Source organism: Myotis nattereri (assembly GCF_964212035.1).
Source record: "Myotis nattereri genome assembly, chromosome: 11".
In the NCBI taxonomy this organism is placed as follows: domain Eukaryota; kingdom Metazoa; phylum Chordata; class Mammalia; order Chiroptera; family Vespertilionidae; genus Myotis; species Myotis nattereri.
In genome coordinates, this window is record NC_138086.1 from 9,215,137 (window position 1) to 9,239,192 (window position 24,056).

At 39.9% G+C, this 24,056-nt stretch overlaps 1 protein-coding gene across 1 annotated transcript in view; it reads left to right on the forward strand.

The window, feature by feature from the left end:
- Positions 1 to 4,729: 4,729 nt before the first annotated feature.
- The window catches only part of MDFIC (MyoD family inhibitor domain containing), an 89,554-nt gene continuing 70,227 nt past the window's right edge, over positions 4,730 to 24,056 (forward strand). The window contains exons 1-2 of the mRNA XM_081102603.1: positions 4,730 to 4,779; positions 5,045 to 5,191. Coding sequence (XP_080958729.1) covers positions 5,107 to 5,191 — 85 coding nt within the window. The 5' untranslated portion in view covers positions 4,730 to 4,779; positions 5,045 to 5,106. The remainder of the gene's footprint in view (positions 4,780 to 5,044; positions 5,192 to 24,056) is intronic.

Genomic DNA, 24,056 nt, shown 5'->3' on the forward strand with positions numbered 1-24,056 from the left:
CATCTATGTGCTCATATTCCAACACTGGCCCAGGAGCCTACTAGATGGTTCCAATTAGCTGTCATGCAGGTACCTCAGACACTACACCATCTACATTATGAACTCAGCAGCTTTCCCCAAACCTGATTCTCCTGAATGTTTCCATCTCTGTCGGTGGTATTACCACCATCCACCTAGACACAGAAACCTGGAAGTCACCCTTGATCCTCTAGGTCCTTCATCTTTTACTCAGTCTAGTCAACTCTCTTTCCTCTGTCAATAACACCCCTTGTCTCCTAATTGAGCTCCCGAGCTCCAATCTTGTTCCTCCAAATTATTTTACACACAGGAGACCTGATGCACGAAATTCATGCATGGGTAGAGTCCCTAGGCCTGACTGGTGATCAGGGTCGATTGGGGCCTTCTGGCTGCTGGCTGTGGCTTTCCTTCTGTGCCACCTCTGGTGGTCAGCGCACATCATAGCAAGCGATCGAACTCCTGGTCTCCCGGTCAAACGCCCAAGGAGACACTTTTTATATTAGGCTTTTACATATATAGATTATACCAGAGTGGCTTTTATAGATAGAAATTTGGATAATACATCCTACTTTTTCAAATAAGATAATACTCCTCCCTACTATGCTCTTCTCTTCAACTTCAGCCCGCATAGTCTCCTCCTTGCATTTGATTATCCTCTTATGGTTATCAACTTTCAGTTCTTCAAAGATGCTAGGCTGCCTTCAAAACTCTGGGCTTCTACCCACACTGCCACTCTGCCTGAAGTATTTTTTCTCCTCTTTACTTCTGCTTCAGTGTCAGTGGAGATGTTTCTCTGGTTCCTAGATGGAACTACATCTCTCCGCTAGGTGTTATCATAGCAACCCACCACTTCCCTTGGCATCCCATGCAGTGACTGCTGTAAGTGGTTGCACCTCTATTTCCTTCTAGACTGTGAGGTCCATGAGGGCAATGGACACATTATCATCTTCACTGCTGCATCCCTAGAACCCCTGACAGGCCCTCAACTTCCATACATGTTTGTTGAATAAAAGATGAGAGGATGAGGGCATTGTAGTGCTCATTGGGAGCCAAGCTAAGTGATGAGTCAGAAAGACTAAACAAATACAGCAAGGGATGGGGTAAATGGGAAATTTAAGCAGAGGTGTCCATACTTAATTCCTCATGTATCAGATACCGAGCTTATGGACTTTTAGGTCCTCCCAGAGGGGAGACCTGTGTTACCTAATGAAGTAGGAGAGCCTTGCAGGCAGATAGACTTGAACTCTAAATTCTAGAGGTACAATCCTGGTAAGTTACTGATAGGGCTGATGGAATAATTCATTGCGATAATTTGTGCAAAATGAATGGTTTCCTGGTATTTTGATGTGGTCCTTGTGATATAGTCATTATGCCATGTTCTACATTACCCATCAAAATGCTTCTGCCGTATAATAATAAGTGAATATTTTTCAGCACCTTTCCTCAAATCTGATATTCTTCCAGGTGACATAATTATTTTATTTAGTTCTAATGGGATCAGATGAAAAGTTGCTTTTATCATTTTCACTTAATGAGGCAACCAAGGTATACAGAGTTGGTTAACCTGACCAAATCCACACCACAGAGCAAGGGACAACATTTGACTATCTTGGTGATTCTACCACACAATCCTCATTTGTTCTTAATGTTTTTATTTGAATTTACTTCTTCCCCATTAAAGGTTAAGATGTTTAAATTTAATTCAAAGAATATTTATTGAATGAGCTACCATTTGTGTCACCTTAATTTCCATGTGAATTTAAATGAACAATTATTTATTACTATGATTTTCTTAAAGAGCACTGTACCTTATTGCTATCCATGGACTTTAACATTGGGGGGAAGCAGAGTTGCCACCCCAAAATATGTATGTTGATTATGTTAAGCTGGTTGTTTTACTAAACAAAAGACTCAGAAAGAACTTTCCACTTGTTGGGGGCCAGCCCCAGCAGGTCCAGCGGTTCCCCAAGGTGTGGACGGAGTCGATGAAGAAGGAATGACACAGGGACAGTGTTCAGGTGATCATCATGGCGAGGTTCTCTCTTTATTGTCCTGTTACATCTATATTTATACTATTTGATTCTATAAGCATGCCTCTATAATTACATCATGGTATGTTTTGGGTAACGTTCTACAGTTCTGACCTTAGCCAAAAATCCTGTTTTAATCTTGTCTAGGTTAATCTCTGTGTTCCATTACAAGGGCTATTCCAAGGTCACTGCTCTACTGATAAGCTACAAGGAAGTGACTGAAGGAGTTTATCCTACCCAGTAAAGGTTATGTCCTCCCCGCCTCGCTGCTTGTCTTCCCTGGGACTGCCCTGTGTCAGTGGGCCTCCAGGCGATTAAGCTTTGGTGCTTTCCCTGGTGGGCAGACCCCTGGGGATGTGGGCCCAACAAGTCCCAAATTTATTGCCAACAGTCTTAGTCCAAGTTCTTCATAAGTAGTACATGGCATTTCTGTAACACTAGGGGGATTTACTGATTTATTCTCTTCCTTAGTCCTGTTAACCCCTAACCTGGAGAAACAACCTTTCTCGGGGAGGTGGTCCTGGTTAAAACGCATAGCGCTAAGAGGGGGAGCAAACATATGTCATATACGCCAGGTCCCTTGAAACATAAGCTGTGCAGATGTTTCTTCCCTGCAGCGACTGTGTCAAGCAGCAAGGGTGGACTGGCTCCAGGCATCCACCTTCCTCCTAACTGCCTAAAATAAATTAGATAGAGGACCTGCTCTAGGAAGGGCACGGTCATCGTAGTTAGCTGTAGTTTAATATGAACTACGTGTGATAGGGAGGAACCTAGCAAGGCCCATTTGACTGACATTGCTACTGTGTCCAAAAAGTTAAAGATGGTCCACAAACAGTTATTTACCAAACACTTGCTTTCCCATCTTCACATGCATTGCCTTCCTGCCCTTTGAAGTCCCAAACTTGTCCTTACATCCAAAATGGCATATAGTCCTCTAGTGTCCAATGAGTTCTTGGGTCTCATATTTGTATGGAATCCCCACATGTCATATGTAATAAATGTGTTCATTTTAATCAACCTGTCCCATATTAATTTTACTATTAGCTCAGCCAGAAGAACTTAAAAAGGAGGAAGAAATTAACATTTCCACCCTACAACATCTGAGTGAGGGGATAAAAAACACACCCAACTGAGCCCCTCTGCTTTCTAGCCCACTCTTTTAGTTGCAGGTTATGCTGCAGTAGACAGTGATGCTTCCCACATGTTTATTCTCTAATCATCTAATGGCAGTGCTCACCCTGTGAATTGTTCTGCTTCCATCAAGCAGGTTCCAAATAGTCCAGGTTCTTAGACAAGTTTTCAGAAGCGTGAAGGCACTTTTATACACACCACTTGTGAAATCTGTGAATAACAAATAATGAAAAGCATTTGTCATAGGTCATTAGGCAACATGTCATTGTCTTATAGGAGTATCGTCTGAGTAACTATCCTCAGAAACTTCAAAGGCAGTGTTTTTCAGATTCAACTGGAAGTAAGTTTGGTTGCACCGACTCTTTAAAAGTTAAAAAAAAAATGGTTCTTCTCAATGAATTGGAATTAATTACAATTTCTTTTTTTAAGGAAATGATATCTCTGGGCTATTTAATGGAACACCTAGAAAGATGCATCCAATGTACATTTTCTTCAATTTTGATAACGTTACTCTGATTCCTCTCTTGTCCTAGAAATTAAAAAAAAAAAAAAAGACTTAGTTCTAGCTTTAAACAAATGAATTGCACATTTTACACAATTCAATAAAGAGCAAAAGTTATCTGAATGTATTATTTAAACACGTTATATCTGCAAATTACTTTATTCTCTCCTTGTCTCATCAGATGAAGCTACAATCAGAAAGTCTCCTTTATAGGTGGAGCCTTGATCTGCTATTTACTTCCAATCACCAGCTTCTCTGGCCACACAGAAGTGAGCAGTCCAGGCACTGGGCCTGCGATGGGCCTGGCGTCCTCAACCTTGCCTCGGGCCTGGATGCCTCCAGTGCATTCATGCAACGGCAACTGGTTTTACCAGATCCAGAAACCAGTCTGACCCAAATAAACAAAGAACAGAACAAAGGGAGTTTCAGAGTTACAGATCAAGAGATTGTACAACGAGACTCTGCAACTCTGATTATACAGCTAGGGGTCAAGGTGACACAACAACCAGACTGCATTCCACCAAAGTTTCATTCCCCTCCCCCAGTTTCCAGGTTCTACGTCCCTCATGGCACTCCCAGACCTTCAGCTGTCCTGGGGCTGTGCTGGGAGGAGTAGTTGGGAGACTGGGGGTGGGATGGCTGGGGTGGGGTGTGGGGTGCAAAGGGGTGGGGGGAACTACTCAGGGGCAGCCAGGACCCGCGGATCCAGCCCTTTCCCAACCTGCGGAGGAACCCCGCTCTGCCCCGGCGTGGGCCTCCTGACCCAGACGGAGTGGGGCGCACGGAGCGCGCGGCCGGCCGGGTCGGGGCCGCGGGCCAAGAGCCCCAGGCTGCCTCCGTCCGGATGTGATGAAAGGCGGCCGACGGGGAAGCGCTGGGGAGGCCGGCGTGGAGGACGGGGAAAGGCGGGCGCCCAGGGACCGGGAGCCGCGGGGAGGCGGGGCCGGAGCCCGGGGCAGCCCCGGCCCGTGGCCGCTCCGCCCCCACCGCCGGGCCCCCGGGGCGAGCTGCGAGCTCGGCCGGAGCCTCGCTAACTTTTCCGGGCGGAAGAGGAGGAGAAACGGGCTGGGGCCGAGTTGTGGGTGGGAGGATGCCGAGGTAGGTGGTGGTGGTCTCTCGGGCCCGGAGGACAGGGCTTGGTCCTTCCCTTGGAGTTTCTCCTAAATCCACTCCCCTCTCCCCCGGGGCCCCCCTTTCCCCAGCCCCCCAGCAACTTCCTGAGACTGCGCTGCGGTCAGCTGGCCGGCGATCCGCTCTTCTCCTGGTTTCAAATCAAAACTTCCCGGGGTGGGGTCCGGGGGAGGGACGGGGGGGGGGGGGTGCGGGGTGGCGCGCGTTTCTGCAGCAGCTCCTTTCCCTCCAGAAGCAGCCCGGTCCCTGCGCCCGGCGGGGCGGCCAGCTAGGCAGCCGTCGGCGGAGCGGCCCATGTCCGACGCCGGCGAAGCCCTGGGTCCGGGGCCCCGACCGGGGGCCGAAGCTGGCGAGGGCCGCCTGGGCGCCCCGGCCCGGGGTGAGTGCGCGCTCGCAACTTGCAAGCCTCCTTGTTTTGTTGTTGTTGTTGTTGTTGCTGCTTTTTACAGTGTGTTCGCACATGTATGGAGTGGGGTGTGTGTGTGTGTGTGTGTGTGTGTGTGTGTGTGTGTGTGTGTGTGTGTGGACGGGGTGCGGCCAGGGCACATGCCCGCTGGCAGTTGTGCCCTTCTGCACGGTGCTCGGTGCGCAGAGCCAGTTCTCCGGGATTCCTGCCCCAGACCAGCTCCGGAGGAGAGGGCGGGATCCCTGGTCGCTCCGCTCCCCCTTCTTTGGCTGCGGAGCCGCGGGATGGCCGGGTTGCTTCTTTCTTAAGCTTTGCGCTGAGGGGCCTCGAAGGTGTGAGGTCTGAAGCAGTTCTCCCCGCGTCTCTCCAGTTCTCATGTCCTCGTCAGCTCCAGGCCTCCTGCGCGCTCTGCGCACGCATGCGTTCCCCTCATCTTGCTGTTTCTTGGGGCCCCCTGCACCTGGGTTTGTACTCCAGGTTTCTGCGACCAGTCACTTGGGAATGGCTCATATATACGTTTTCAATAACTTGTGTTTGAAAATAAATATTCTTTAAAGACACACTTTCCAGGAATGAAATAGGTCCTCGGTGCTCTTACGAAGTGTTAACACGTACAGACGATCTGAGAAAAAAAAGCTCTCCTGTTTCTGAGAAGCCCCCATAACGAGCTTGTAAACAGGCCAGGCTGTCTTTCTGTTCTTCAAGGTAACAGCAGGTTTTCATAGGCGACCACGAAAGAGCAAGGACCTTACTCCTCCTGATGTATTTTCCTCTTAGGGTGGTTCTTATGTAAAGATTTTTGATATTGACATGAACTACTCAATAACTTTCCAGAGCTCAAAAACCTACTTTATACTCTTGATTTTAAGACTATCTGGTACCTCCCTCCCCCCAACAGTAATGGAGTGGGGTCTTTGGCATATTATTTTAAAGGCAGCAAAAATTGGTAAAGAAGTGAATGTTGAACCTTCAGTAGGTAAGAGCAGAAAACATCCATGCCTGAGTCAAAATGCTCTGGCATTCAGGGTGTTATATTGAATTATGTTTATAAATTTTTTTTTTTTTTTGCTTCTAAACAGGAAGTCATTTTTTTCTAAACAGATAAAATATGAGAAGATGAGAGAACTAGAATGAAACACCAGTTTTCCAGAAGCAGCCCCTGATTTAGGCGTTGTATTGCCAACACAATCATTTTCCTGCCCTTAGGCAGGTCCCCTGTAGTCAGAGACTCATTGATGGGCTTTTTATGTTCACAGCTCAGCTGTTAATCACTATTGTTAAATAATGCTTACTTATGTCAAAAATCAGCATCAAACACTAGAAAAACGATTGATTTGGGATTTTTTTTTGATGTTTACCATGTCCAACTTTAATAGTAGGCATTTTAAAAATCACCTAAAAGACCTTCCAGTGATACTTGATGTAATTGTGCAGACATAATGCTGTAAGGTATCACATGATCTGACGTTAAGAAGCAGGCATCTAGAATGGTCTGAAGAATAATGTTGGCTTCAGACAACACACACAGTATCAGTGTGGAAACTCTTGGGTTAGATTTTAACTGAAAATTGGCTTAACTTAAGCAACAAAATTGCCTTTTAAATTAGTTTTACTTTGAATCACAGCATCCTTTTAAATAGGTATCAATTTAATTGTAAATAGAAGGGAAAGTTGATTTTTTTTAAAAAATAAAATGATCAGGATCTTGTTAAAATACTGGGTCTCAGGCAGATTTCATAAGGTGTACTGAAAGAAAAAATTTGTTGAAGAGAGTGGGTAGGGAAAAAGCTGCAAGATGAAGGCTTCCCTGGCTAGGTTGATTTTACTGGTAAGCACACTGGTGAAGAAGGCTTACTTCCAGGCAACTCAACTCTTTAGCCCTTCCTTGAATTCTTTTCCTTATGTCCTTTTTTATCTTTCCTGAAGAATAGCTTAATAATTCTCTGGTAGGATGTGACTGCTTAGTTAATTGAAATTAATTTTAGAACGATATATTAAAATCAGTGAGAAAAATGGAATGTTTTATGAAACACAATGTCTTTTGCAAAGTTAAATATATGTATGAAGACATCTGATATTATGACCTATGCATATGGACTCTCTCTATATTACTGACCAAAGATAGAGAACAGTAAAGTTGTAGGTAATTTTAGGGGATTCTCTAGTCTGAACTCCCCCTCAACTTTAGAATTCCTTTTTACACTCTTTTAGGTGGTTAGTTAGAAACCTACACTGTAGCACATTCTACATGGGAAAAAAGGGGACATCTGTAATACCTTCAACAATAGCATTATATGAAGGTTTTCCTTATTGGGAGCATAGCTCTGTCTCTTTGAAATATCTACCCTTTCTCTGTGATTCTACGAGCAAAATTCTATTGCTTTGAAAGCATTAAAAATATTTTCTATGCATTTTGAAAATTGTTACAGAGCAAGGACATAAGCTCATATACTCCATTATGTAAGAGGGAACCAGGATGGGTATCAGAAGATAGGGAGCAGTGGGGATTGTGGGCCCCTGAAGAGCGCAGGGGCCAGGAGGAGGTACTTTTCACCTCCAGCTCATCTTTGTCATTTGGGTTAATATTTCCCCACAATAAGCCAGTCAGAGGAAGACAAGTATCACATGATCTCATCTTATGTGGAATCTAAAGAACAAAATAAAGTGATGAACAAAATAGATCCAGAAACAGAAGCATGGAACAGACTTTGGAACCTCAGAGGGAAGGTGGGTGGGAAGAGATTAACCAAGTAACTTATTTGCATATATGCATAACTCATGGACGCAGTCAGTGGGGCGGAGACAACTTGGGGCAGGGGGTGGTGAGGGCTAGAAGGGGCCAATGGGGGGAAAAAAAGGGACATCTGTAATACTTTCAAAGATAATAAAATAATTTTCAATGTTCCACAAGATACCAGAAATGTGGATTTTTATGTATCATATCTTCCTTTTTAAGGGTTGGCAACTAATTAAATACAATTATTGTCTAAGCCAAGCAGAACAACCACACCTGCAGACTGGAAATGGCCTCTAAGCAGCTGATTTGTGATCTCTGTTATCTCTCTATATAAAAGCCTAACATGCAAATTGTCCCCGCAAGAGTTTGACCGGGAGACCGGGAGTTCAATCAGTTGCTATGATGAGTGCTGACCATCAGGGGGTGGTGTGGGATGAAGGAAGGCCCCGGCCAGCAGCTGGCAGCCAGGGAAGGGAGGCCCCGGCCAGCAGCCTGAAGGCCCTGATTGGCCCTGATCACCAGCCAGGCCTAGGGACCCTACCTGTGCACGAATTTCATGCACCGGGCCTCTAGTAGAGAATACAAAAGTAAAGGTACAATTTCAAACCATTTCCCTATTTGTGACTAACTTCTGAAAGATTGATTTGATTTGCCATCTTATGCAAAATCCCTGTCTTAAGTATCTTGATAGGTGAAGGACAATCTGGGTCAAATTTATTTGTGTTTTAAGAGAGAATGGATCTTGTAAACATGGTTCATCCAATTGTCATTTTTATTGTTTTGGATTAAGCATCTTAAAATTCTTTTTGCTATCAACATTGAAAATATAAGTAGTTGTTTTATTGGTGCTATAGTTACTAGAATCCCAATAGTTGAAAAGAGCCTTTTACTAGTAATTAAGTACTTCATTCATAAATTTGCAACTTGTAACTAGAAGGTTCTTTAGAAATAATTTAGTTTAACTGGCTCACTTTTTGGAAAGGATGCCCGGAGAATTTAAGTGACTTGCCCAAGGTCTCATACACAGTCATTAGAAACGAGGGTGGAAGCACAAATTGTAAAGTATATTATATGTCATGGTGATAAATGTGGTTGAAGCAGAGAATCAATATAACTTTTCCCTACAGATGGATGAATTAAAGATAATGGGGTTTGGATACTGTGAATCACTTGAGCCTGTTCCCATCCTCATTGCATTTGTCAAGACTTAAGACTGTTGGGCTGGAGTGCTGGGATATACTTTAATGTGATAATGTGTGATTTAATGCACTCTTCTCTCCTGGGAGAGTCCTCTGAGATTATTAGGCGGACTTTTCATAGCAGGATGCAAAATGCCAGTGAAGTTAATTAAAAATAATTTAAAATAGAAGCTAGGGAGAAAATCTTCAAGTTGAAATTACATGAGAAGAGATTTGACTTAGAAGCATAGCTGAGTTGTCAGGAGTTTATAGTGGCTAATCAGATTTGCTTTATGAGAAGCCTGTTTATTTCACTGTATCCAATGTATGCTTATGATATCTTTATTCTTCTACTTTTTGTCATATTATTTTATCCTTTTGATTAAGGGTGGTATTTCTCAAAGTGTGTCATGTTTGGGCAACTTCTATCTCTGGTTCTCAATTGGGGAAGGTTATGCCCTCTAGGAGACAATTGTCAAAGACTGGAGACAGGTTTTGTGGCCATAGCCGGGAATGGGTTGGGTGATCCTGGCATCTAGTGGGTAGAGGACAGGGATGATGCTAAACATCTTACAATGCACAGACAGGACAGCCCCTCACAGCAAAGAATGATCTGGCCCAGAATGTCAATAGTGTTGAGATACTATCCTAATGTCAAGGCCACTGGCATTATTGTCTCCAAATTTCCTGGTGGAAGACTCAATAATCTGCATTTTTTTACAAGTTGCAGGTGCTCTTTATTTCTAGTTGATAATCATTGTTTAAGAGGCCTTTATTTGTAAAAATAGATAGATTTTTAAAAAGTATTCTTTTAATGGAAAAACTTCAAAAAACTCTTAAAAAGTTCCCTTTTCAAGTTCCAAACTTTAAATGATATCACTCCATGTACATATATATTTCCTATTTGTGTTCCAGCACTTTCATCACATACTCTAATTAATAAATAGTTCTGAGAATTCATCCTCAAAAGATTTTATTTTCAAAATTATATGTACTGAATACGAGCATGTTTTGAATATTAGCAAAAAAGACATAAATAAACATTTAAAAGGATGAGATAAAAATAAGTAGGTAGATTTGTTACTACTTTCTTCTACCACCTCAATAGATATTCTTATCCTGCCACCCTATACTTCTCTTTGATGATTCCAGTTTTCTGGAATAATAAGGAAATAAATCCCTAATTTGCACATGAGCTGTTGTCATTTGTGAGTTGGAATTTTGGAACCCGGACTATCTTTTCTCATAGAAATAGAGTGCTAAAGTATATTCAGTTCCATTATAAATCTCAAAAGATTGTTGGAATTAACTTTTATTTAGTTTTATATGTTTATAATGACAAATCTTAGAGACGATTATACTGGCAAACAAATATAAATAACCCAAAATAAAACTAAGTTGAATAGAAACTGTTTTGAAATACTTTTGAATATAGGAGCTTGAGCAAGGACAGGCTTAATTAGAAAACTATAGAAACTTGTCTAGATTTGGAAGATAATTTAGGGGCATTTTCAAGCACCTTAGAACTTATACTCCCAATTCCTTTTTATGTCTAGAGGAACTAACGTGTATTTTGTAAGTATAGTTACAGAACTGTAAGGCTTATCAGCAAGGCATATTTACTTGCCTTTTGCTAAGAAAAAGAATCACATGGGTAAGAAGAGGATGTAGCTGGGGGGAAAAAAACAAAAACAAAACCAAACCTAAGAGGGGAAGGTGGGAGGGAGGAAGGAAGTGATTAAAGAAGATGCCTTTAAATTTAAGACAGTGTTTGGAAAGGTTACACTGTTTGAGCTGAGAACCATGGAAAAAAGTTCTAGGGGATAGCATGATATGAGCTGATCTGGTGGCTAGCATATTAAGGAAAGAGATGATGGGGTAAAATCTTGAGTTAGGTAGGTAGTAGTACTAACCTTGAAACAGGTCTAATACATATTTGTTGAACAAATGATTGGGTAAATCGAGGGTTTGATTGCTGTCCAGAGTAAGTGTGAGTCAGGGCAGCAAAAGGCAATGAAAAGGAACAGGGTGGAGGATGGGAATAGGAAAAGTATTTATATGTGTGTTTGTAACTCAGGGCATTTGTATAGAGGTTTAATTTAATATTGATTTGCATCTCTTTCATATCCTTTTTGTTTCACTTTACATTGGTGATTTCTACCCTACTGAGATGCTCTATAAATGTTCAGGATCTATCTATCTATCTATCTATCTATCTATCTATCTATCTATCATCTATCTATCTATCACCTATCATCTATCTGTCTATCATCTATCATTTTTCTAGAGAGAGGGAAAGGAAGGGAGAGAGAGAATGAATGAACCCTGATATATGACACGTACCCAGAGAATCAGATTGACGAATGAAACCTGGCACTTGCAGGATGATGGGCGAAATACATATATTCACACATACCTATAATACAAATAGACTGATGGTGCTATAATAGAGGCACAAAGAAAGTGTGATGGCAGAACATGGGAGAGAAAGCATCTCTAGATGGGGCCTTTGGAAAAACCTCAAGGAAATGTTAGTTTGAGTTTGAGCAAGAAGCATGGCCATAGGACTCAGCTCTGTGGAGAGGGGTAATTAAAAGCAAGGCTTGGAGGGGATTACTACAGAATGCTAAATACTTCACTAAGAAGTTGTATGGTATGGATTGTGTGAAGGAACAGAGAGTGAGGTAAAGCTGTAAAGATAGGTTAAAGTCATTTTGAGATAGTCCTGATTTTCCTGTTGAGGAGTTTGTATGTTCTTTCCCTAGGCAGTGGTCAGTAGGCCCTTAGAAGTTCTTGAAAATGGGAAGGACAGAACCAACATAGGGCTTTTAAGAAAATAAATCGGATAGCAATTCAAAGGATGATTTTGGAGGGAGACGCAAGAGTGAAGGCAGTGATTATTCAGGGGGATGTTATAATGCCCTGAGCAGTTCTCCCAGTGGGACTGGAATTGAGAAACCAGATTTAAGAACAGTAGCAAAAGTAGGAGCTCTGCCTAGCTGTGAGAGCCTGAGAGGGCATTGATCTTTACTTATCCATCTTTCAATTTCCTAAAACTGATCACAGTATCCAAATCATATTGAATTGAGTTGATATGGTTGGGCAAATTATTTAATATGGGAGATGGTGAAATTTAAGGTCATCTGTAGGTTTAGTTTTCAGCTTGAGTGGAAATGTAGGAGTAGCTGTTGCGTCTTCTTTGATCATTTTGGTTCCACAGAACTTATCCTAGCCATGATAAGAGGAGGCCATTGAAAAAGGGAATTTGTAACTAGGAGAGTGGTGAGGGTCAAGATCAAAAGAGTTCATCGCCAGGTAGCTGATGGATTCCCACAAGAGTGAAAGAGAGGACTGAGGTTCATATTTGAGGGAATGACTATACCTTAGGGAGGAGAAGGAAAATAATACAGAAGAAGCATCTATTAGAATTGGTCACAGAAGCACTGGATGTTTAGTGGTCATGGAAGATGAGAGAGTTGTGGTGTTTTAAAGAAGAAACAAAGTGTATAGAGGGCTTCTTTTGGATGCATAGATTTTGAACATGCTCATCACACGTTAATAGAAAGAAAGCCAGGGATAGAGAGAGATTAACGGTGAAAGTGCATGGAGTGGAGCAGTGGCTCGGTAGATGTTTTTTAAGTGAGAGTAGAATTCTGGGAAGGAATGAGATGAAGAGACCATTCTTAGGAATGTTGGCAATGTTCCCCTTTGAAATGGGGTTGAGAGAAAAGTCTGAGTGATAATCTAGAGAAAATTAGATATGAAAAAAGAATATTTAAGGGGGTTAGGATGACTCAAGGAACTTGAGATGTGTAGAAAAGATCTAGAAGAATGAAGAATTCAGGAGGGATTCAATCTGGGGTAAACAAGGCTGCTCAGTTACACTGAGGGCTTAGCTAAGAATGAGTGGCATGAATTTTTAGTGGACATGATCAGGACAGTTGATTGCCTCTCAGCAAGGAGCACGCAGGAGCTTAGGAATGGAAGAAAATAGAATGGAGTTTTATTTTTATTTTTTTAAATATATTTCTTTATTGATTTCAGAGAGGAAGGGAGAAGGATAGAGAGATGGAAACATCAATGATGAGAGAGAAACATTGATTGGCTGCCTCCTGCACACCCCCTACTGGGGATCGAGCCTGCAACCCATGCATGTGCCCTTGGCCGGAATTGAACCTGGGACCCCTTAGTCTGCAGGCTGACTCTCTATCCACTGAGCCAAGTCGGCTAGGGCAATAGAATGGAGTTTTAAAGTTTGTGCAGGGTTGGAGGTTGGCAAGGTGGTAGCAGTGGGGAGGAGGGTCACACATGTGTGGGAAGAGTGCGCATGTGCTTAACTGACCTTGTGTTCAGGCTGCTTGGGAAGCCAAAGAAACCACAAGTGTTGTGGGTTAAGGTTTCTGGCCAGCAACAATCATGCCTTGCTGGCCTTGTCTGGTTAGTTCACATTCAAGGATTTAATATATATAATTGAGTGACCTTTACAGGGCTCCTGGGAAAACTGTGGAATTTTTGGGTGTGTAAGGGACTTGCCTGTTTCTTTCAACCTTATTTCCTGGATTTTGTTGAAGTGATTTCATGGAAAGGTCTAATAACAGTGTGCAATTATTTTAGTAGCTTTGTAATTTTTTAAAAATACATTGTATTGATTTTAGAGAGAGAGGAAGTGGGGAGGGAGAGAGAGAGAGAAATATCTATGTGAGCGAGAAACATCAACTGATTGCCTCCTTCCTGCACATACCCCGACTAGGGTTCAAAACCTCAACCTGGGTATGTGCCCTGACTGGGAATGGAGCCTGTGACTTTTAGGTACATGGGATGATGCTCAACCAACTGAACCATTCTGGCCAGAGCAGTAGCATTGTATTTTTATGATAATAAAGGATTAGAGAAAATTATGGAAACATAAATTGACACAATCTAAAATTATGCCATTGGCAAATGGAAAATTACTAGAACAACAACAAAAAAAGAGAAAAAAACAACCAAATTGTCTTTCTGAGTTGACTGTAATTATTCTACTTTGTAAAGGCAAGGGATATGAATTTTATGTTTTTATTTCCAAAAGTCTATGTTCAGTTTGTATTAAAGGAGCATGGGTTCAGCACTGACTAAATTCTAAATGTGGACAGTTTAACTTGGGTGACTTGTTTAATCAGGATTAAAGGTGCTGCACCTTGTCCTGTGTCTTGATCAGTTGATGCTTATGCACCAGTGTTTTGGATGTTTCTCTCTCTCTCTCTCTCTCTCTCTCTCTCTCTCTCTCTCTCTCTCTCCCCTTTTGCTCCCTATCTCTCTCTTTGTTCCCTCTCAGACCCCTTTGCATTAACACTTTACTGAAGTTACTTAAACTTTTCCCATATATTTTTTAACAGTGTACATACCCTGAGGTAAGCATTCAGCCTTAAGTTTTGAAGTTGAGTCATATTTTCTAGGTTATAAATCTAATTACTTAGGGTTCGCTAAGTAGAAACTATGAAGAGTTATTTTAACATTAATTTCCTTTGTGGTTTCTACTTGCAGTATACTTCTGTTTTCAGATTCACACCCACGTGTTCTGAAGTAAGATGATTCATATGCATGTGCTTTTTTTGTGTGTCTGATTTTTTAGTAGTTTCAGAAATAGAGTCCGAGATAATTTTTCATGCTAGCACATATAATTTATTATCAACACATTTACTTGAAGGAGAAACCCTGTCAACAACTATTTTTGTGTGTGCCTACAATGTACAAAGTCTTTTGAAGATTAAAAATGTTTAATACATAGTTTTGCCCACAAGGAATTTATAAACTAGATGAGAGAGCGGATGAGGTATAAATATGAACCAAATTAAATTGCAGTCCCTTCTCTAAGTATCAATTCACTATTACCACAAGAACCATATGAGAGATTAGTTTATGGCCAGTTGCCAGCTGACTGGCACACCATGGAGCGTATAAACTTAGAGCTTGAGAGAGACCTAGGATAGCAAAAAGAAGTTGGTTTTTGTCTGGATTGGGCTTCTAGTGTTCCCAGCTGAAGAGTACACAGTTTGTGAGTGATTTTGGTTGGGATTATGCAGAGTTGAGCACTAAAATGAAGGCAGGCAGCTTTTGGTTGAGCAGGTAACCTAGTCTGAAGGTAGGTGGCAGAGTGCCAAGGAACCAACTTCCTCTAATCACTTTTTCTATTCCAAGACGTAGCCCTTTTGTTTTTTCATGGTGGGCCAACCTTTGATCTTTTGGGTCTCCACGAACACAGACCTTCCTTTGCTGTTCTTATTTCTTCCATCACCCAAGAAACTTGTAGGGTTTTAGTAGGGTTTTCTGAGGGTTTGTACTATTTATCTCTTACTGAACTATAAGATGAAATGATAGAGTATGAAAAAGGTATAGGAGTTGCCACATTAACATATGTAGAATGTCAAAATAAACTTGGTTTTTCAAAAATATGCAAAATACTTGAGCTCAGTCTTTGTGTAGGAGAGTGTTTGTGGTTGGAAGAGAACAGGAGTGAAACATTTTTAGTGGGTATGGAAAAGGAAGTGCAGATTTGAGAAAAATCAAGAAGTTGTAACTAGCAGGATGTCGTACTTGATTATGTTAGGGCAGGGGAAATAAGGGGGAAATAGAGTTAAAAATGATTCGGTGAATACCATTGACCAAGATAGACCAAGATACAGACCACAGTTGGAGAAACCGGCAGAGACTGAAGAGAAGTGGAGATGAATTTTAGGAAATGTTGATTTTGATTTGCTAAAGATACATTTGTGTAGAGTTAGAACGTTAAACCTTTAGGTCGGGACAGGAATCAGGCTTAGGGTCATGGATCTACAGGTTATTCTCTTGGAGGTAGCGGAACCAGATTACTGAACCAGAGAAGACAACATCCCAGAGGGATGATCCAGAAGGCAAGAGGCTGAGTTAGCGAGTTAATGAGGGGGGGCTTCCAGGTTTGGACCTTAGAAAAATTACCGGGAAACTCACATCTCCTGACTTCTAATCCATATTCATAATTCTGAAGTCTAAGAAATACATTTCAATATACTTCCAATTCTCTTATTGTTACCTTATGTGTGATAAGATTCAAATTGCACCTTTGAAATGCCTTTGTAGATGAACCCCCTTTGGTTCACTTTTGATTTCCTTTGTCCTTCATTCTTATTAACCAGAGAGAAAGAAAGTGTTCTTGGTAAAATCACTTGGTATAACTGAGAGGTAGCAATAGTTTTAAAAATTGCGGCACTTAAAGCAGCGATCTGCAGAAGAATGTGTGGTGTCATTTTAAAAGGGGGAAGATGGCCGAGTCCTCCATTTCTGTCTGTAGTAGAGTTCAGTGGCTGCAAAGTCAGGGAACTGCCATAGATATGGCAGCCGGATTTCAGCAAGCATTAAGGAGACTCTCATGATAGCTTTCTAGACAAGGGCGATAAGACTGTCATGCCCGTAAGAGTGAATAGAATGTGAAGGCTCTGAAAAACCATTGATCTAATTGAGGGTATTTAACAAAGAGAAGATAAAGACAAAACCAGGAGATCTTTTCTCATGTGAGGCTGTCACACAGAGGGAAGATTAGACTTGACTTTGAATTGCAAAGAGCAAAATATGGTGAATCAGGGAAAATTATAGGGAAGTAGATTTTTACATGATTGTGAAGAAAGTCTTTAAAAAATTAAGTATTCCCAACTGGAATAAACTGTCTCTGAGGCTGTTTTCCTGTTCCTGGAAGTATTTATCGTTACTCTCCTTGGCTTATTCTGGGGGATGTTGGATGTTGAATGTTTTTATCTGAATTTGTGTTACCAGAGAACTTTATGAGCCCATGGAACTCCAAATTCCACGAGTCTGTGTTTGGTTTTAGCATGAGTGCACTTGGTAGAAAGAGCACAACTGAACCTGTAATTGAGAAGGCAGGGGTTTAATATGCCTCAGGGTCAGCCACCCTGAAAAGATACTTTGAAGATAAGAACTTTAGATTTAGATGTAAAAGGTGCAGGGGATTAAGATGACTGACATAATGTGTCCTGGTCCCCAGTGCCAGCTTGCTGTCAGTTAGCCTTCCCACTACTTTTTTGAAGTGGAAAGTGCCTAATTCCTCCCTTCCCTCATTTATTTAGAGCCCTCGTTTATTGAGATATTACTTAAACAAATACTGCATTTTGTACCTATCATATTCATTTTCAATTGCATATGCATGTAATTTTGTAATTGTTTTTCACTTTGCTGTATATATTACCCACTCCTCTTTAACCACTCCCAACCTGTAAACTAGTTGAATCCAAGTCATTCTTTTTTATTCTTTTGGATCTAAACACACCATAATCTTTTATTTATTTGTTTATTTTTTATAATTCTCACCTGAAGATATTTTTTTTTTTTATTTTAGTGGGAGGGATGAAGAGAGAGACATAGATGTGAAAGCGAAATATTGATCGGTTGCCTCCAGTACATATTGGACATGGGGTGGTTTGAACCTGGATTTCCTGACCAGGAATCAAACCTGTGACCTTTTGGTGTATGTGCTCCAGCCAACTGAACCACACTGGCCAGGGCTCTATCAGCTTTTAAAAGCATAAGAAGCCCTTTGAAGGAATGCATTTTAGATTCTGCTGTCTTATTTTTCAAAATATTGGTAATAACAATTCATTGATGAAATTACATTGATCTAAACATTTAATTCATTTAAAAACATTTATAGTATGTCTGTGATAGAATAACTTTCTTACATTTATAAAATTATGACATTTTATGTGTATGTTATTCAACTGTTAAAACTGTTTTGATTAACTCAACATGTTTTTTGGACAATGAGATTTTAATCTTTTTTAGAACATTAGACAAAGCAGGTAGGTTTTCTTAAAGGTCATTTGTCTTGAGGAACTTTTTATTTATTTTTTGGTCAGTGAAAAAGTAAAATTCCAGAGCCTCAGGTCTTCCTGAATGCTGCCTTATCTTTGGTTTTTTAAAGGTTACATTTGGGAAGCATTTGTAGATGTCCACGTTGTTCTGAGCCTCTGGGAAATACAGACCCAGAGTTTTTACAAAATGTTTCCCAGATATTTTGGTCTCAGATTGCCTGAGATTTCATAAACCAGAATACACATAGATCATCTGAAATAATGTTGTCATTTGCATGGAAGAGCAAAAATGAAATGGTTTAAAGCAGTGATTCTCAACCTTCCTAATGCCACGACCCTTTAATACAGTTCCTCATGTTGTGGTGACCCCCAACCATAAAATTATTTTCGTTGCTACTTCATAACTGTAATGTTGCTACTGTTATGAATCATAATGTAAATATCTGATATGCAGGATGTATTTTCATTGTTACAAATTGAACATAATTAAAGCATAGTGATTAATCACAAAAACAATATGTAATTATATATGTGTTTTCCGATGGTCTTAGGTGACCCCTGTTAAAATTGCTTTAAACCAACTTTGTTTACAGATAAAAGAGATATGAATATATATTGCACAATAAGAATATACATATTATATAGATAGCAAATTAACCTGCTCTAAATTATCATCAACTATTTAATTGAAGTAGATGAGATCGATCATGCAAAAGGCCCAAAATGTAAGCAAAGAGAAAGCTGTGTATAGTCCTTTCTATAAGAAATAAAGGCATTTTACACTGATTATATTTTATGAGGTTTTATAATATCTTATAAGGCTATCTGCTAAGTGCTGTCATTTATATTAGTCTTTCGGGAAGTAAGCATATATAGTAAGGATAACAATAGAAAGTGTACTTGATGACTAGTTTTTGCATTTACACATTCCTTTGCCTAGCTTAGTAAAATATTTGAGGTGGCTTATAAGACTACATTTAAAAACAGGTTAAAACAGGAAAATGAAAATATAGGTAGCCTAGGAGATTGAAACTGAGGGAAAATCAAAATGTACAAACTTAGACGGTAGGGTCAAAACCACTTACTCAATTTTGTCTGTAAATTTGAATCAAAATGAAGTGTTTTCTTTAATATGGTTTTCATTGTCCATAAGGAAAAAAATAATATACATCTTCTTGGAGGAAGCAGGTGTTTTCCTTATATTCAGTCTGGAAACAGATTTCTTCTATGGTTTTTCACTTAAGGATTGTGGAATAGACATTGCCCTCAACTGCCTCTCCCTGACGAATTTATGGTAGGATTTAAAAAGGTGCTTATTGCAATAACACTTAGTAATAGCAAGTGTGAGCCAAGCCCATACCAGACAGTGCTTTCCAGGCATGAGTCCATTTATTTCCACACCCACCTTATGATGTAGGTAATTCTTGTTATTCCCATTGTACAGATGAAGAACCTGACAAAGGTGAACTTTCCCAGGATCCATATCTCTAATGGTGGACTACACCATAATTTTAGATTCTGTGCTCTTAACCATTTCTCCAGTGCAAAGTACACTTTAGGGATAGTATTTCTGTCCCAGAGAACCTAATGAGAGCCTTGTTATTATCAGGAAGGATTCAAATAACTGGACTTTTAAACGACAATATTGTCCTTATTTTTTTTGGAAAACCTTGGACTACACAGAATTTTATACTGCATTTGAAAGTTCATTAGTAACTTTGACAAGCTAATTTCATCTTCACTGTTAATTAAAAAACATTTAGCTAGTGAGGTAATTTATTGGATGGGTTGTCTTACAGAAAAGTTTAGTTTACTGTTTCTACCTATTGTGGGCAGTACTGCAACTAGTTGCAAATTACCTGACAACAGATGTATGTTCCAAATGAAGAATAAGTTGCTAATGAACGAACTGACTTAAGAACAGAATGTGTTCCCTTTCCTTATAATTTGGGGGAAGGGATGAGCATTGCAGTGGGACTTTCTGTACTAGGTAGGATATTAAATTAGCTGAACTTGAAAGGTCCTTTCCAATTCTGGATTTTAACACCCTGTTTCCAACTGAATATCTATCTCTGAGACCCACTTTTGTATTCTCATCAGTAAAATTAAGCTAACATTTTCTTCTTTATATCATTCATAGTTCTGAAGATCAAATAAATATTGTATGTAAAAGTCCTTTGAAAATTGCTAACACTGTAATTGCAAAAAATCATTAGTGTATTCTTTCAACAAAAGGAGGTATTGCATTTTTTATTTGTATTTATTTAACAACTGCATACCAGCTGAGTGGCTATTATATGACACATATAGTATTTTACACATATTACTATCCAAGTTACTTATTTTTAATGCTGTTAGATTTTTCTCTTGTTAATCCCCTTTCAGTTATTTTATTCCCTAACTGTCTGAGATAAGTGAAATTTTCAAAGTTTTAAGTTTGGGTAATGCCAACCAGGTAATATATTATAGAATTTTCAACTAAATGTAAATTCTACTTACCTGAATCTTTCTCATGCTCCTTCTGCAAGAATAAGCAAGATTGGAAAGAGATTGCTTCTTACCATTCATGCCCTTCTTAAGAAAAATAGCAAAAAATAAGGAGTATTGATCCCGCAAGACAGTCATTTCTGAATAGGAAATATTGAATTTAAATTCATCATTTAGAACTCTTTTTCTTTGATTCTTTTGCTTAATTCATGCTTGTCACTTTTAACTCAAATTCAATGCCTTACAAAGGCTTTTCAGTCATTCCCTCTACTCCATTCTGAACGCCCTTCAGTATAGATATGAAGTTTGGCCCTATTGTTTAGGTCTTGTGCCGCGTCAGATTTACAGAATTTTAGAGCCAAGAAAGGCCTCTGTAAGCATCCAGCTCCATGCCCTCATTTCCCCTTTAAGGGAATGAGGCCCAGCCCCAGCCACACAGCTGGTCAGTCTTGGAGCCAGAATTATGACCCAGGTCAGCTTTCATTACCTTTTGTTTTGTAGTTGCTTGATTGTTTTATAGGTATGTTTGGTTTTCCCAGCTAGAACATTTGTAGCAGGGACGACACTTTTTTCTTTATCCAAAGATTCTTCTGCACTTCTGTGTTTAGAGTAGGCAAACTAGAATGCCTGGGAGCTAGCCTTTCAGTAGCAAATGCCAGTGATATGAAAGCATATTTTGGTCTAGTGCTACTTTAAAAGTGTCTTTGCTTTTCGTTTTAATATATCTAAAACATATTATGTATTCATCTATTAGTACAATTGATTTATATCTCTATTAATTAGTGACTAGATAAAATTATATATTCTGATTACTTGGAATACTGTGACAAGAAGCAAGGTATATATATATATATATATATATATATATATATATATATATTATCAATATTTGACAGGCTTTTCTAAGTTTTCTCTAATTGTTTAGTGCAGAAGAACTTACTTAGAACCAATATAATCTGGCCATATATGATAATGACATCCCCGTACCCCACACTACCCAAATTGAGACCTCTGTGCATTTTTTATGTTTAAAGAGTGCTACAAGAAAGGGGAAAAAAAAAGGCAAAGAGAACCGTTGACTTAGATTAGCCTAATTGAGATGATGAAGTCTTCCTTTTAAGAGAAAATTGCGAAGTTGTGTAGGAATGCTTGTTGGAGGTATATATAGAAATCTTGTAGAAAGGCATAGACTGATTTCATGCATCATTGAAATCACTTGCTTGCCTGTAGGATTTGTCTTTCAGGCCCCTGGGGTAATTGAATTGCATCTATAAACGTCCACAAATCCAGAAAGGAACTGATTAAACCTGACGACCATGGCCTCTGCTTCTGTGATACAGATGTGACCCAGCAAACATGCAGCGATTTTCAGAGATTTGCTATCAGAAACTGCTCTTTTGTCATTGTGATGAGTAGTGGCTGACCTGACCTGTTGGAGGTTGTAGTAAGGTTGTTTCTGTGGCTGGACATCATGGTGCCCATCTTACAAGTGTTTATCTATTAGATCTCGTTCTCTCTCCCCACATTTCTTCAATCAATGTTGGATGTAACTGTGCACCATTTATGAGGCTGCCATATAGGTATTTCTTAAATATTAAAGGGATGTTCATAAAATAATGTACATACATTAGAAAGTCATAGGCTAGTCAGTGCTCACAGAAGTTTCATTTATAGAGTGGAGAATTGGCAATGCCAATTTAAATTTTATACACGGAATCCTTTCTGAGCCTTGCTTTGGGCTGGGTGCTGTGGATTATAGCAAAAGCCTGACATTTTGAGTCAAGACATTTAGTTTTTAAAGGAGGCAAAGTTGGATAGACTGATGATTGTGATTTAGTAGTAATTACATATTATTTATTATTTCATGAACATAATAAGCTAGAGAATGACAATGATAGTTTTGTTTTTTTTTTAGTTTGAGAAGGATTCTGGGATCACCTAATTCTAGAGTTTCACAAATAAGGAAACAACAACAAAAAAAATGCAACAAAACAATAACACATGCGATCAACTGTTTCTTAATAAATATTTAGAGCATTAAGAACTTTATTTTCCTCTTAGGAGAGGGTCAGTACTAAATCTGTGTGACAATTGCATTTACTCAGTGGAGAATTGAGAGGTTCTCTGTTTAGCACTTGAATATTGGACACGATTCAAATTTAAGTCAAGTGTGTCTAGAGGCTTTACTCATACCTATTCATACCTTTTAGTCAGCAATGCTTCATAATGCCCTGGTTTCATGAATTAATTTTAATGGAATTATATTTGAACAACTCAAAATTATATAATTAATTTCATTCAGCTTCAATTAAAGTTACTAATTGAATAAGCCTACTAGCACGACACCTGGCGGCCGTCAGCTACATAACAGTAATAGCAAATTAGGTTGGCCTCTGCTGATGAGAGATTTCACGCGTACAAGTGAGTTTATACAAAAGCCTTTTCTGTTGATCATCTCAGAAAGGCCTTGAGTTGACTGCAGCCATGGAAAGATATCTGGAGTTGTTTAAAAAAGTAAAGATTTTAATTGAAAATAACAGATCTCGGGAAGATTACATTTTCTCTGTGATAATGCTGAGTAAATGTTACATAAATCTAGAACATATTGGTTTAGCATGCTCCTAATTTATATTTTACTGCCATCTGAATGTGGTTTTGCTTACTACAAATACTAAGCATTGAAGACCTGATTTTGGTTTTTTGGTTCTTAGCCTCTGGATTTGGTCCTAAGTCGGTGTTCCTCTGTTTCCATGTGCTGAAATGTGTTTTGTAACAGAGTTTTTTAATAGTTGTGAAATCCCCATGGTACATGTGCAGATTTTTTTTTCCCTTTCACTGGGAATGTTAATACAGTTGACTAACAACTTCTGTTTGAATCTCTTTCCTTGCTTCCAGGGCTTGACATCATGTAGCTTCTCTTCCTTCTTTGATCCTTTCTCATGGGGCAGACCCCACTTGAGGCACTTCTTTCCATGTATTCCACTCTTTAGGTGAGCCTAATCCTTTGGTCGGCTTCAGCAACCACGTTTAGGAAAATGACCGTTTCTAGATATAACTTCATCTGTGATTTGCAAATTCCAATATCCAGCACCACACTCATCCACTAGACTGTAAACTGCATGAAGGCTGGGGTTGCGTCTCCTAATTCATTGTATCTCCGTTGCCGAGCACACTCCCTAAACATCTACTCTGTGCATCTAATGTTTTAAATTCGTACATTGTTTTCCTGGTCTCCAGGTTTTCTGTCAAATCCACACTAATCCCGTCTTCCCAGTGATCTGCGCAAGCCCCTGGTTAGTGCCTCACATCTACGCCGTTCCCATCTTGTTGTCCATTTGGTTAAACTCTCGTCACCTTCTACTTGGACTATGCCACGTCTCCTTTGCCTCCTTGCTCTGCTCTCCCCGCTACTCCCGGGCTGCAGTGCTTTTCAAGGGTGTAAGTGCAGTGGGATAACCTAAGCGTCCCTCCCCTAAACTGAAATAGAATCTTTGGTGATGGGGCCTAGAAATCTGTTTATTAAAAAGAGGCCCAAGTGAGTAAAAGTACAGTCAGGATTGAGAACCACTAGTGTGTACGAATTTACTAATCTTCCTAAA